We start from the raw sequence: 16,068 nt of genomic DNA on the forward strand, positions 1-16,068 counted from the left end.
AAGTACTGCGCCAAATGACGAGAACATTGTCCAGTCTTAGCAGTCTTTGCAGCTTAAGTCTGCAAGTATTGACATTTTAGAAACTTTATTGTTATACTAAAATTGAAGTGAATGGCAAAAATTGTGCAAAGTCAGTCTTGTCAAGACCTACAACAGGACTCAACTTCAAACATAATTGTACTTGATCAAAGTGATTTTGAGGGCGCTTGCACATCTGTGCTATGTGAGGAAAACATTGGCAATAGCAAGGAAAAGGCAATTGAAATTTCGGAAGATAACAGAGCCATTCTTCATAATCCAACTCCGAAAGTCTTCCAAAGGTAAACATGAAAACACTTGGCCTCAAATGTTATGCCACTGACAATTCCAGATAATGACACTAATTTGGCCAATTTAACATCCTTTTCACAATCCCCATGACTGTAATTCCAGCCTTTAAAAAGGATGTCAGCCATCTTTTTAATTACCTTGTACAAGAAGTAGAGGATTCTGTTACAATGCCAGCTTCCCTAGCCTAAAGTATTACGAACACATTGTCAGAAAGATATGGAAAATGTAGGTCATTTACATGGCTGCATTTATCAGGACGGCCAGCTTCTTTTAGCAAGTGCAACTTCTAAATGTGCAGATCTTCAATCTTTAGTCAAGCTGTATAAAATCTTATTAGAAGATGGTAGGTCTTACACTGCTCTACAGGAAAGCCTGGCTTTTATATGTTTCTACCAGAAATGTGCCGGTTGTTCTCAACGTGTAACAGGATTTTACCCCAATGGGTTGCGAGGAGTATGAAAACCACAGATGTATTTATTATGTTTGTGTATTTTTAATTTCATCTCTATTAGAAGTATCATTCTCACTTAGGGTAGGGCACTCAGCCAATTAGGTGGCTGGAGCAGCGGGCGAGAATACACAATTCCTGCCCGCTCTCCCAGCCACACGACATCCTTCACCCGGTGGCATCTTTTTTTTCTTTCAATGCAGGGAGACCACAGGGGCCTCTCCCTGTTGTCCCCCCACCCCAAAATGAGCATATTCCCACCCTCCTCAGCCCCTCCACTAACCTGCGGGACCAGAGCATTGTGCTCCGGTCCCGGCGGACCTCCTGTCTTGCTGCCGCCATACACATGCAAAAAGGACTTGGTCCCTTTTCCAAAAGTTGGTGGCCATCTTTTTTTTTTCTTAATTTTTCATTCGGAGATCAGCTGCACTTGCAGTACCGATCTGCCGATGAAAAATTGTGAAAACCATTTGCACACCTGACGAACCCCGCTGTGAGAATGGCTTTTATGCCCTGCCATTTGGGTGGACATTACCTTTAATGGCCGTTAAAGGCCATGTCTACCATGCCATCATGTCATGAAAGCCATATTATGACATCATATCATGTATAAATTGATATCAGTTTAAAGATTAGTGCTTAAATGCGCATTAAAGTGCTTAATGAGCAAGAGAGCCCCCTATAGGTTTATTAGATTTGTAGTGAGAAGAATCTAGACAGAATAATGATGTTTTCTTATGTTACATTTCAAACTCTGAGGAATATGTTTCTTACTTAGCATTTGTCTAACCATTAAGCTCATGGAAGGTAGTGAAGCCTAAGCAGTTCATCATGAAACAAATATATGTATTTTAGTTGTGATAAGGGTGTGTATTTCCATGTAGATATTCAAAATGTCTAGCATTCAGTGTTCTTGCATATCAGGCCTCATTTTATTGTAGCAACTCGAAGTATTGTGTTCAATGCAGATTGCGTTGCTTGTTGAGGAATATTGTTATTCACAAGACCTAAGAAATCAGACAACAATATGACCAGAGAGACACCATATTCCATATATACTGTGTCAACAAGTTCTGTGTTGTGTTATTGGTACTAATTCCCGTGACATGTGCAGAAGTAGGGCCGAGGGTCTCGGCAATGAGACCTTTGATGTGTGTGGTGTCTGGTCATGTGATGTTAGGTACAAAGGGAATGTCACAGGTTAAGAATTTAGAAGAAAATACGTCATTCCCAAGACCTGGTTTCCAGTCCAGTGCTGGATGTGGGGGTGGGTGGGGGGGCGGGGGGGGGCTCGTAAATCCCTGTACATTCTAGTACCATGAATTGTTATAGTTGATTTTGTAACCATTTTGGAAGCAAAGTGAATCTCCTTGAGATGTAAGTACTAACAGACAGAAAATGCAGGTTGCTTTAAATATATTTTTATTGGATATAGGTGAAGATTCTACTTTTTTTGCGATTCATTTCATGATGTGCTGGATTGTGTTAAATCCATTCAGTGGATTGTGTTTGTGGGAATTCTTGAAAGCAAGTGAGTTTCTAGTTTGTGAAGCTTGCATATAAGGTTGTTCTATTTTTGTACAAAGAATGAGTAGTTTTCTTCCCCCTCTTGCAGACGCAGGAGTGGTGAAGATGCAGGCGTGGTGCATGTCAGTGACGTAATGAAACACCCAAGCCGTAGTAATGTTTTCTCTCCTCTTTTCTGCCTCCTCTGTGGTGTAAGTCACATCAAACGGTTGACTGGAAAATAGCTTCATCCAAGAGTATATTGCAGGCTTTGTGATTGTTCATAATGGCATGCTAGAAGCGAAACCTGATACCCCACACATGTAAGTTTGTTGTGAAAGTCAAATCAACTGAGTTCATGGGTAAAGAGGTAGGGACTCTCTTCTCTCCTGGTTCAGGGATGGTATGTGCTTCTCCTAATCGGGAAAGGTGGATTCTACCTAGTCTCTGCCTGAGCAGCAGGCAACATCTGTAAATATTGAGTTCTGCTTGGACAGTGCCCCAGCCTGACTTGGGCAGATGGGGGCTGGGCAGGACAAGTGATTTAGAAATAAATATCATACAAGAGCGGGAGGAGGTTATGCTATTGTCGTTTGTACTAATGGCACAATGGGAGGAAGCTAAATTGCCATTGGAGGCTTTCTCTCAAAACCCAGACAAGGGGCAGCTGACCACCCCTCTGCTAAAAATAGCCATAAGCAAACCCTGCACTGTACATAGCAGATGAAAAGTAATACTCTAACATCTAGATATACGAAAAGGAAACAGAATTGTATTATTAACGAGACCAATGGTATTTGATTGAAAATGAGCATTGGCAATACACCCTCACAGAACATAATTTGAAAAACCAAAGAAAATGGCATAAAAAGATCCATCTCAAGTCAAGTAGCCAGGATTTCAGACCCTTCATGAAATCTTTATTTTTCTTGTAGAAAACAATCCTAAACGGCCCCCAGCACTTAACAAAGAAAACAGTGGCTTTAGAACAATCTTTTAGTTTGCACAATATTATGGAAGAGGAGGATTTATCTAACAGCCATTCCTTAATAAATGGCAATAGGCCTCACTACAGCCATGCCAGTCTGGGAAAAAGTGCTGATAAAAACGGTTACTGGCACCTCTTCTGGACCGGCACCTTTTCTGGACCAGCATACTCTAAGTCTGCTGGTAGGGGCTCTGAACTACCAGCAGGCCCGACCTGCCACTAGTTCAGGCCACTACCAGCAGATTTTTCACAGAAGCACCAGCACCGTTACTTACGGTGCCAGTGCTTCAATGTGCCCATTCCTGTGGAGTCCTATGGAATTCCACAGGATTGGGAACTTACCGTTCCTCTGCCGCCCATAATATCCCAGGATATCTGGCAGTGGAAGTGGTAAGCTGAGGCTGCCAGTAGGCTGCAGATAGGTCCAGCGGCCTTCCGGCAACCTCGTAATGAGGGCCATTGATTTAACCAAGAAACTGCTTCAGATTCCATTCCTTTTGCAATTTAAAAAATGGCAAATATCTTTAACTCCTAATGTATTGTCCACAATATGCCTAATGTATTGTCTACAAGTGGCTGCTGTTAAGAGGAGTGATGATGCGTCATTCATGCTAAATCAACTAACTACATTGCAGAGTTTGCATCAAATTCTAACTCTTAGATTGAATGTTTCATATTTCAGGAACAAGTAGTGTTTTGGGATTTTTTTAGATTGAACATTGTGAATCTACACTTGAACCTGCTATTGCTAAGTTCAAATTGCACAGAGAGATTCCTTGTGGACCATGGGCTTTGATGTTAGTTCCCATAAGATGCAAACTGAAAGGAAGGAGTTCATTAGATCAGAACATAATAGTATTTGATTCTGGAATTCGAAATGTGCATTTTAAATCTGAGGATGAATACGAACAAGTTGGGAAGGGGACAGCCCCGTCCCACCAAGCCAAGGTGCTTTAAAGTGAGGACAGATGCATTCAAGGCGCTATGATGGACCATGGGGGCAGAGGGATCAGGGGGACAGTGGGAGGGATGCATCTCGTCTAACAGGACCCCATTTTCACACATCTTTGCCTTGAATGCAGGTACAGTTTTCTCAATGGGTACCTTGCCTTGCAGATTCTCTTAGATACTGGTACTGCACAGAGTCCACCCTCTGCTCTTTGTTGGTTCAACTGTTCCGAATATGTCACATACTTTGGCTCCCACTATATAGGTAATAAGGGCGGGGCAGTTGGAGTAGGGGTAATTGGCTCCTCCTCTACACTAGTTTAATACGATCACCCATATTTAAGTTGATGTTTGCTATCTATTTGTTTAGAACGTGGCATTCTTTATGTTCTGCACACAACTGATAATGTAAGTGTTTTTTCATGTCTCCCACGTCCTTATGTTTTTGATTATTTCACATGTATTCTTCTATAAATCACCTGTTTTTGAGCCCTTCTCAACTCCTTTCTATTGGTTTTGTATCACTGCAGAGTGCCTGTTTTTTTAACAGTATTCCTTTGAGGCACATAGCGTACGCTATGCCATCATTACGTCGGCACGTCATTTACATGCTCAGGTTCTATTTAAAGCAGACATTTTAGGACACCTCCAGTGCTGGTGCCCTGCTGAATCATCCGTGGATCCGCTAGATTGTATCTTACCGTTCACATAACCTTAAGGTACAATATGTCCTGATTGTCCATCTGTGTATATCATGTACCTTTAATAACATTGTGACATTTCCATTCCTAAGCACCTCCGGCCTCCTTTTTGTTCGTTCACTGCCTTAGTGGGAATATCTGACAACCGACCGTATGAAAGTTTAAGTTTAAGGTACATTCATTTATTGTTTTTCATGTCTTAGTTTTTCATTATTTGAACCGAGAACTCCTATTGAAGCATCCTTCACTTACTCTCTATAGCCATTATGTTCATACTTTCATTCTACAGGCTCTTCAGAACCATATGAGAATATTCTAAATCTTGGACACACATTTCTGCAATGTGGCATTTTCGTTTCAAACTGCCTAGAGTCTCAGGTCTGCTTATACTACCGTCCTTACCTTTCTTAATTGGGTACCTCAAACCAAACCATATCATCCATCTTATTACTATTATCCTTTATTACCATTTAGACTTGACTATTTCTCAGTCAGCAGCATTGCATCTAAAGGGTGGACCACGTTTCTCTCCCATTGATCATCTAATGAGGCACATCAAATTAATATTTCATTTAAAAGATGACTTTGATATAACAAATGTACTACTCAGGGATCATGTTTGCCCCATCACTCAGTTCCTGTTTTGCCCCTGTAAAAAAGTCTTGGAGTAGTGATAAACAATAAATTCTTCATAGGACCAAACAAAATTAACACAGGTAATGAAGACAAGCTTCTGTCCTCTTCCCACACAGAGTACAACTGAACAAACCTAAAGCTCTAATAAGATTAGTGATGTCACAATTCGATTTTACGAATGGCATATATTTAGGTGCTCACATGGTCCCTAATTGTAGGCTTCAGTGGCTGGAAAATGCAGCTGTGCATGTGCTCATAGGTAAGGGTAGAAATGTCAGCAGCCAACAGGGCTCTCCACTCACTTGCAGTAGAGAATATACATCCAATTCAAGGTGTTCTGCATGGTTCATCATCCCTGCTATGGACAACATTCCTTATGAAAGGGATGACCGAATACTGACAGATGATACATCTACGCTCCTTCAAAGCCTTGTAGCTGATGTGATGCTGTAAATACAAAGAGCAGATCTGGAGGCTGCACCTTCCCATTTCTGTCTTCCTTGCTTTGGAAAAAACACTGTTACTCTCAATCACAGAGACTGTGAAAAACACTTGATGTTTTGGAAGCACCTGCAGCAGTAAAATGGTTTATTGGTACCAACAGCGCAGCTGTGGTGTACGTGACACTCAATGCAAATATGTGACAGAACAAAATTAGCATAACAAAATAATACTTAAAATAAAACAAACCATAGAAAAAACTGATATCCAGGTATACACTAAAGGAAAAGATCACAATGAACTAAAAATAAATAAAAAACAAAGTGGCAAGATACAATTACATTAGGATGAGTGACAATTCACTAGAAGCAAAAGAGATATGTTAAGAGGGTGGAAATGAGGTAGAAAGAAAGTTATGACAAAGGAAGGTTAAGGACTAGGAAGGGGGCTCAAGAATCACAATGGTTGGGTCTGAAACAAAGAGAGGGTGATAGAAATAATTTAAGAAAAATAGACCGGATGTGGATGGGACAATTCAAAGATGGAGAGACGGGTGAATTATAGACATGGGCCTTACATTGAATGTCGTCCTTGTTGCAACCATCTCCATGACAGCAGACCTTCATCAGCTCATAGTCAATACCTGCCAGTTTCTCCTTGTATGCAATATTCGTATCTCCTTTCTCTGAGCAGCTTTTGAAGCTGTGGTATCCTGTATCCTCGCCAGCTGTTGAAGAAAAAAACACACAAGTCAGTTTGAGCATTGAAGGTTAAATAATGTTGGCACAGGGTTACATTATCCATGTCTGGCATAGAAGGAGAACTCGTCTTTAAATTGAGTGGCAATGGTAACTCAACCAAAAGAGATGGTAGATATGGGCCAAATGTACATCTCACTGGGGCCTGTAATACAAATGTGTTCAGACATCGGTCGGCATTCCTTCTGCTCTTTCCATCTAAGCCATCCATTCTATTTTGTTTCCCAATGCTACGTTTTTCCTGTCCATTACAGTTTCTGCTCTCTCAGAAAATCTATCTTTGGTACAAAGCAACTCTGTGTGTAGTACTGTTCTCTTAAGCTAGCGTAGTCCAGGTGGTTGGGTGTGTTACATTGGAAGTGTTGTGAAGGTTGCCATCCCATGAGTACAACAGAAGACACAATAACATTCAGGCCTAAACTTAATATTCGTAAGATTGAACAATTCTAAGGTAGGAAATCAAAAGAAATTAATTCCATTCTGATCAAACTGGACAGATCGATGAACCTCTTCATAAATTTAGAAACTTTAGGAAAATGTGACCAACCTCTCAGTCTGAACTTATTGAGTTTTTCAAACAGAAAATACCATCGCGTTCCTTAGTATGCTGGAAAGGATGCAAACAGCGTCTCACCACTTCTGAAGATGTTTCCACTGGGAGCAGCAGCTACACTATTCTCTGGCGGATGCAGGGGCAGCGTGGACGTGTTTTCAGATAGGAAGCAACACTACCTTGTGGATTCGGGGTGTAATGATCAGCAGGTGAGAGTCAAGAGACACATGTCTTCTTGGTTCTCCAGATTGCAGATAAATCCCTCTTCGAAGTAATGGGGAACCGGTTCCTAGCTATAATTTTAGAAGGGTGCCATGTATTGTCCCCTTCAACTTTCATTGGACTACAAAACTCCCCCTTCAATGTCTGCATTGTTACAAGCATTCGGATGTGTGTCCTGCTCCAACCTGGTCCCAGGCAGCCGACAACCTTGTCTCTGCTGGACACATGCCCGACTCAGCAGCGCTCCCAAGCACTTTTGACAGCGCCATATACTGCTTCCTTCAGTATAATGCAACCGTTAAATATACTGGGGAAGACGCATTAGCGGCTTTAATAGACAGGCATTGCACACTCTTTTTTGGAGACTTTCCAACATAGAGAATTAAGTATTTTGAAAGAAACTATTCTCAGGCCATTTTACCTACGCGAATAAAAGGTACTTTTGTTTTGAAGTGACCTATTCCTCAGCCGTTTTACATTTTCATACGTGTGTCGATGATCAATTTACCCCTTAATAAAGCAATGGGAATTTGCACATTTCATTTTGTATTATAGTTACAAACCTCGAAATCCTTTGTGTCGAATGCAGTATGACGCCCCTGAAATATTTGGGATGAGTTCCAAATTCTAAGAATAACAACAATCTCAATATTACATTACTTACATTCATTTGCCTGTCATTTTTCGTGTATATCACTTAAAACAGTGGTGCTTTGAGGCATTTAGTAAAGAAAAATAACGTTTCAATAATGATTAAAACGATTAAATGATGTGTGACATGGATCCAAACAGTGCAGATTAAATAACCCTTTAGATCTCACAGAGGATTTCAACAGATACAGATCATGTTCTTGCAACCTGATATGTGGAATACGCAAAAAAATCCAGTCTCTCCTCGCCTTTCATCTTTAACATCAACATGACCAGCTACTGGATCATATTAACATGTCAGGCTAACATGGTTTAACTATGCAGATTACATGGACATTGTTTTTAAACTCACAAATGACCCAACAACTAACACACTATTGCATGTGGACTCTTGGATGTCTTAAAACAGACTTAAGCTCAGCCCAAAGAAAACTGAGCCTATGATCTAAGTCATGTAACCACGAATGCCCAGACCAATCCTCGGGCCTGATATCATAGCCACTTGCCAATTACCTCGACAACTGTGAAGGACCATTGAATCACGATAGATGGTGATTTTACACTAAAATCCCATATTAAAGTCATTGTTAAGAGCTGCTTATTACAACTCTGTACTATCCAATTAATTTTGTCCTACGCAACAATCTTGCACAGGACCATGGCAGTTACCACACGTGTGCTCTCAATACTAGACTTCACCAACAGCCTTTTCCTTTGATTCCCTTATCATCTATTCAACTGAACTGGATAGCATAGGGGCAACGTACTGGTCTTGGAAGCAAGACCACACAGAGTAACAGAGGTTCGAATCCCGGATCCCCCAGGTATTAAGCGTGTAATAAAAAAAAATTGTAATAATAACTACATAGAGTCCAGATTGCTAAAAAGAGAGTCAAGCACTTGACCCCAACATTCAACTGGATTCTGATCAAAAAGCGGATTCACTTCAACGGCAGGTGCCCTTAATCCATCACAAGACAATTCACAAACTATATGCCATCCAGCAGCAATGGACTAGTGACTTTGCCAAGCTTCAACCATAAATGGCATGGAGGATCTTCCTCCTCCCTCCTTGCATCAAACTATGGAACTCTATGCCCAAACACATGCAAACAGAAGAAGACCACCTGTCAAAGGCTGGCTGTACAACTAACACCAGCATGTCATGAGCAGCAAGATCTACTCAATGTGACAACAGCACAAGAAGAAAACTGAAGCCCCACCCAACAGCACCGTATCCTTGGCAATGCCAGCAATCTAGATTGCACCATGCCAGGAACCCTCCATGCAGAACTTCACGACTAACACTATGGGGGAAAAATGAAATCGTGGTGGAACACCACGAAACTGTAAGGTACACAAAGAATTACTATCAACAACTTCTATTAAACTGCTTCAAATTATATCTTCCATCCACAATCCCCATAATGCACTGTGATGGTCCACTGGAACACCTGGAAAAAGAATATGCACTTTTCAGAATGACATTCACCAACATGCACAATGCTGCTCTATTGAAATACTTGCAATATGATCTGCACATTTGTCCTTCCAGAGACAATGATGCATGATGCTGTATGACATACAGTTTTCCCACAATGATGCTGGATATTGCACCATACTGGTCCACGGTAAGTAAGGCCTTGATACTTGAATGTGAAATGTTCAGCTTCAATGAGAGGTAACATCAGACAAATGTGTAAAATGGTGACATTTACAAGAAGTAATAAATAGATTTGAGACATGTACTGTTGTGGAGGCTCTGCTTTATGGTGGCATCTTTTCTTTCACTTCAATCACTTGGATTGCAATCTTCAAACAGCTGTGTGGGATGTTTCAACCGACTAGTCCAGGCCCTGCAACATTACTGTGCATTGCTTGCAGCAGAAACATTAGAATGGCCGCCGGAAAGCATGCTGCTCGCTAAAAATCACCAGAAAGTGCGCAATCTGAAAAATAGGCCGCCATCCACTTTTGCCAATGTCAGTGATAACCCAGGAGACCACTGCCAAAACCCATCATTTGTCTGCCCACAGAGCAAAATCATTGCAAAAGAAACAGAGCCGTTTTAAAAATCTGTTTTTTCCCTGGCTGTCAAAATTGCAAAAATCATGGATCACAAACCACACAAAAAGATTCAACCTCCTTGTTGGGTGGTGAACATCATTCTACTTTGAGAATCCACATAAATACAATGTCCACAGAAGTATATATTATCTGAACAAAGTCCACTTTTGAGGATGGTTGAGCTGGAAGAAATCTGTCAAAAATGGGTGTAATACCGTTACTCACCTCTGTCAGAAGCCGGCGTTTTAAAACTTGTCATGTGTAAAGTCGTACATTGAACTCAAACTATGCCAAAGAAAGACTTGCTATCAGAAGCCTAAGAGGTGGATACAATTCATAACTATATTCTAAAAAGGCTTGAAGTAAGAAATTGGTTGATGTATTTGTTAAAAATGTAAGTTATATTTTAAGACAAGACAATTTCAGACATTGTGTTTAAAGTTAAGATTTCCCACACTGGGCTTCAAACACATTCCATACCTCCCCCCTAAACAAAGGAATCTGTTCTCCTGTGCTCTGCTAAGAAACTGTCAGGCTGGTGTGAAAGGAACAGGGAGGGGCACCCTGGCCTGTTGCTCTGAGTGCAGACAAAGGGATCCCTTGAGCTGAATAGAAATGCTAATTTGGGGCGTCAATAGAAACTGCCCTGGCAGGAAGATGGCCATGTGATTCTCTGACTCAGCCAAGACCTTAGAGGCGGGCCAGACTGAAAATGTGGATTTGACACTGGATTAAATATATGTGGCAGGAAAATACTCCTAAAACATTGTACCGAACTGACAAAAATATGAAATTTAGAGATTATTAAAATGAAAGATGTGCTCACAGTTTAAAACTAATCTGGAATCTGTGCGATGTTCTGAGACTGAACCACAAATGTTTTTAATATTGTAGCTAGTGTGGTTGTGCTAGGAACATGAAAAATGACAGAAGTATGACCAGATGGTATGTGCATGTATATGTAAAAAAATTGTACAGATCCGAAAATGTGTAACCAACCAAAAGTGCGATAAAACTGTCTTTTGTGAACCAAAACTCGTAGGAACATGGGACTTGAACAGAGACGTGCCTTAATTAATCTATCATGTAAATATGTCTTATGAACAAGTAGTGCATAGTGTAAATATGTTTCTTGGGAAAAATAGATTTTCTAAGTAAAAGCAAAGGGGAGGATCTTCTCTAGATTGTAAATGGTAGCATCACTATGACACATGATGACACACTGTTCCCATCTCAAATCAGGGGACAGGGAATTCTCTGACCTATCAGATCCTTAGAGGGTTGGGCATAGACAATCAGCCTCCCCAGCCACTTTGGAAAATGGATAAATAGGGACTGTTGAGGACCCACAGACACACTTTCTCACTCATCAACTGATCCCCTGGCGAAGCACCCTGCAGGAAGAACCAGACTCCAGATCTAGACTCTAGAACCAGACTCTAGAACCCTGAAGCAGAGGCCTAATCTAAAAAGCTGAACCCTTTTCAGCAGGCCTGTAAAATCTAGCAACCTGATTTTAACCCCTAAACTTCCAAGGGGCACCACAAAATCCAACAGCCTGACTGAGCCGTGTTGCTGTTCTGGCTAAGAACCTCGTGCTAGAACCAAGATCCAGACCCATAGAGCAGAGCTGTACCCAGAACCAACCCGTCAGATCCAGTCCAAGAGGCCGCGCAGACCTGAGTGCCTTGCTGAGAGCAGAGTCCAGCAGGTGCCCTGATCCTGTCCGGTGGCGAGTGAAGTCCAAACCCTTGACCAGATCTTTGATGGACCCATTCCATTCCAAAGCCATAGGAGTGAGTATTTAGTCTAGAACTGTCCATAGTCACCTCTTAGTTCAAAGTAATCCTATTCAATCAATTTTAACCTATCCAGAACTGCATTATAGAATATTGTGTCCATCCTGATTCCTTCTCATTATATAGTCTGTGATAATTGTAGCGATAATCATTTGTGCGCTGATATTTTCTGAAGAAAGTCAAGTGTCCTGGCACACAGCAATCAGAGCGGAAAGCGCCCTGTTCTGGTGGTTGTCCTGTTGGGTATCTTGCACTTTCATAGCTCCTTAGTATAAATCCATCTTGGTTCCTAATCTTTCAAGCGCATATTTCATTTTTGAAATCTTGACTCTGTTTCTGAAAAATCTACGTTCACAAAAACCTCTGTAACCTTCAAACCGTACGTCCTAGAAACGAAATTTAAATGTCATTTTGAAGCTAACATCCTCATCTTTCTTACAAATCTGACTTTCCAATTCCTTATAGTTTTTCCGCATTCACGTTTACCGCACGCGGAAAAGTTGCAGCGATTTCGCATTCGCCTCAATTTCAGCACATGTAAAAATAGCTATTTCTTGCTTTCAACTTCTGAATTTCGTTTTCCATCTGCTAATCATTCTATAATCATAGCTATTGTTGACCTGAACTAATCCAAAGCAACTTGCACTAGTTCTTAATTCAATTGAGCGAATTAAAATCATTTTTATCATTTTTCCCATTCAATTCAAACCACATTTAAAAGCATTTTGACCTGTTTAAAATCAGCCCCGTTTCCCTCTGCTTGCTGGGGGAATTGGGATTGAACTGCATTGTTGATTGTTATTCCTGATACCTGTGTGCCATTATTCCATATCTTCATATTGCATGTTGGGGGGAGTGAGTAACAACAGGGGAAAATAGTGATCATATTGTCTTTTGGTTAAATTCATATCAAGTTTAATTCTGTGTTGCATTCTTTCACATTGCTACAATTCCTTGAACCGCACCAAGTATTCTCTGATACATTAATCCTCCTATCCCTACTCCTAACTGATTATAGAGGTTGTTGATATTGTAATATTACCCATTGCTGATCACTGTTCATATTCATAAGTGTGATATTCAGATGTTATTCATATTTATAAAAGTGTAATCTTTATATTGTTCAATTCTTCAAATACATCTTTTAATTTGCAAAACAAACCTACTTCTTGGCTCAGTGAGGCCGGGGGGATTCAAAGAGAGGGGTGTTATAGAAGGGTACATCATCCAGAATTAAACAAACTTTGACATAAAAATATATAAATAAGGGTTTCCATTGGCATCCCATACAAGGCATTGATTTAGTTGGAGTGCCGGATTGAAATCACTTACAGATTGGGGGCTCGTCTGGGATTTCTGGATTAGGTCTACCACTTGTGCAGCTTAATATAGTGTGCTAACTGACAGGATACATAAATCCTGTTGGGCTACCACGCTGTGTTACACTGTAAAAGCACCCCTCAAAAGGGAACGCTCTAGGGAAACAGTCTGTTTTGTAAAATAAAATAAAACACTTCTGTAAGTCAGGAAGGAAATCAATATTTCCAAAATGGCAACATTATTAGACATCAAGATAGCTAGAGAACACCTTCTACATAAGTTATTTGTGACAGGTGAGTGGACTGAGCAGGACCAGAATGTGTGGTTGCAGGCAATCACGTAACAGATCACTGCAACTACGTTAGCTATCTGGAGAGATCAGGGTCCCTTACATGTGGCCCTGAGTGGACTATATATGGCCCCTAAGACCAAGGATGAGCAAAATAAGATTGCCAAGATAGCGACATATTTATATTTATCTACGGGAGCCATACAGGACAAATCTGCTGAAGGCCAAGATCTGGCAAGTAGGCAACTGATGGCATTAGAAAAGGCCCAATCTGATCCGGACTCTTCTGAGCAGAGGCTGCAGAGGAGCCGGGAGTCAGAAAATGAAAGTGGGCAGTATATAGTTAAAATTAAAGAGGATATGGGTATCCTGCAACAGGAAAAGGTGGACCAGGATACCAGAATTCTGGCCTTACAGAAGGAGTACCAAGAAGGTTTGGACTCTACTGTAGAGCCAGAAAAAGCTGGAGCAACAACTGGACTTCAACAGGGTATGCACAGAGCAGGTAGTCACCCTGCAAAGCCACCTAGATAGAGAGAAGGCAGAGAGCAACAAATGAATTCTGAAAGACCTGGACACCCAGGTAGAGTTTGATGAAGAGCGCCAGAAAGCTGGTGCCCTTCAAAGACAGAGGGAGGACCTGGCGGCACAGAGTCAGGCTCTTGCAAAGGAAAGGGACACCTTAGGCCAGGAAGTCTGTCACTTAAAAGGGAAACTGGAAGAAAATCACCTGGCCCTCCAGGGACTGGGTGACCTCCAAAAAGAGCATGATAGATTGTTAGAGCACACCAGGAGGGTGGAAGATGCTCTGGCAAGAAAGGAGCAGGCCAGTAGGGACGGGACTCAGGAGGTAACCCTCCTGCAGCAAAGACTGGCCCAGTACTCAAAAGCAACCCAGGAAGCACAGAGAGAAAATGAGGCTCTCTGTGAGAATAATGACAAGCTCCACAGGCAGGTAGCCATGCAGGAGAGACTGATATAGGCCTTGATTGAGGAACAGAAAGCTCAGGTTCTTTCATGGCAACAGGGAGCAAGGGCTGATAGAGATGAGGTTCGCTGGGAAAGGGAAACACCTGAGCATAACCTCAGGAACCCTAGTACCAGAGGCCTTCATCTCTCCCAGTCCCTGGACTCTGCCACCCCCATGTCCACTGGCGCACGTGAGCCCAGGGCCACGGGGATGGCAGATTATTATCCAGTCAGAAGTACGGGGCTCATAGGCCAGTACCTCCCAGGAATGGATGGGCGGGCACCTGGGTATGGGTACCCAAGCACTGTGAAGTTTAGGGGGGAACTCCATGAGAGTAGGCCCACTAAGGGCATCCTAAAAACCTCTGCCCAGCTAGGACAGTGGGGGGTACCCATCGAATTCTGGGAGCAAGGAGGAATAAGAAGACTCCTCTGAGCGCCCCAGGACACAGGAGAATAGGTCCCCACATTCTGCCAGCCATTCCCAGGCTTGCAAAATCCGGGAGGACCTAGAAGATCAGATGGGCACCTCTGTGAGCAGTGCCTCTGAGTCAGAGGATGAATGGACCAGGGTTACCCGAACTAAGAAGGCCAATAAGGCAAAAAGGGCCTTGCTTAAGGACCCCTTAAAACAAATCAAGGCAATAAGGAGCGTCATCACGCCTTATCATAAGAACGCTAAGTATTCTGTTTGGGAGCACTTAGAGCTCTTTGAGCAGATGATGGAAACTTTCCATTTGAAAGACAGTAGTAGCTGCATTCAGTATGTGAAATGGACATTCTCACCAGAATACTCCAGTTTCTTTGCAGGGCTGGAGGACCAAAATCATTCTAGATGGTCCATCTATAGGACGGCCATCTTGAAGCATTTTTCTGTACACAGAAATCCCCAAGAGGTTCGCAAGGCAGCCTACAACTTGCAATGTGGGGAGGATCAGGCCCCACAAGAATTTGTGCAGGAACTAAAGCATGCCGTTGCGCAGACTACCCAAAGGGTACGCACGGACAGCAGAGAATTTGTTAATACTTTTTTCCACGCTCTACCAAAGTACATCATGACCCAGCTAGTCAGAGATTTTCATGAGAAAAGATCACTAGACTGGGTCATTGAACAGGTCACCCGGATCTATGAGGTTCAAAAGCCCATAGACAACAGGAATACTCAAAAAAGCCCCAAAACAACCAGCACCCCTGCTGCTGCTAAGGTGGCAGAGGTAAAGGTTGCCCCCATTTTATATTTGGAGATGGGGAGGCCTAAAAACTTGCCTGCACAACAGAATAATCCCAAGCCCACACAACAGAATAAGAAGGCCCTCTGGCCAGTCACGGACAGGGAGCTAAGGAGGTAGTCCCACAAATGGGATCCCTCACTCCCCTGACTATGTAAGTCCCTGCTACAAGGGGAACAGACCGATCCTGGGTTATGTGTGGACTCCTCCAGC

The 16,068-nt window shown here is 42.1% G+C and overlaps 1 protein-coding gene across 4 annotated transcripts in view; it reads right to left on the reverse strand.

The window, feature by feature from the left end:
* The window catches only part of LOC138529468 (uncharacterized), a 522,169-nt gene that overhangs the window by 373,651 nt on the left and 132,450 nt on the right, over window positions 1-16,068 (reverse strand). For all 4 annotated transcript variants that reach the window (XM_069640826.1, XM_069640827.1, XM_069640828.1 and 1 more), the window contains exon 3: window positions 6,576-6,725. In XM_069640826.1, the coding sequence (XP_069496927.1) occupies window positions 6,576-6,725 (150 nt within the window). The remainder of the gene's footprint in view (window positions 1-6,575; window positions 6,726-16,068) is intronic.

The sequence above is a fragment of the Ambystoma mexicanum genome, chromosome 1q (assembly GCF_040938575.1).
Source record: "Ambystoma mexicanum isolate Mex_15411 chromosome 1q, UKY_AmexF1_1, whole genome shotgun sequence".
Classification (NCBI taxonomy): domain Eukaryota; kingdom Metazoa; phylum Chordata; class Amphibia; order Caudata; family Ambystomatidae; genus Ambystoma; species Ambystoma mexicanum.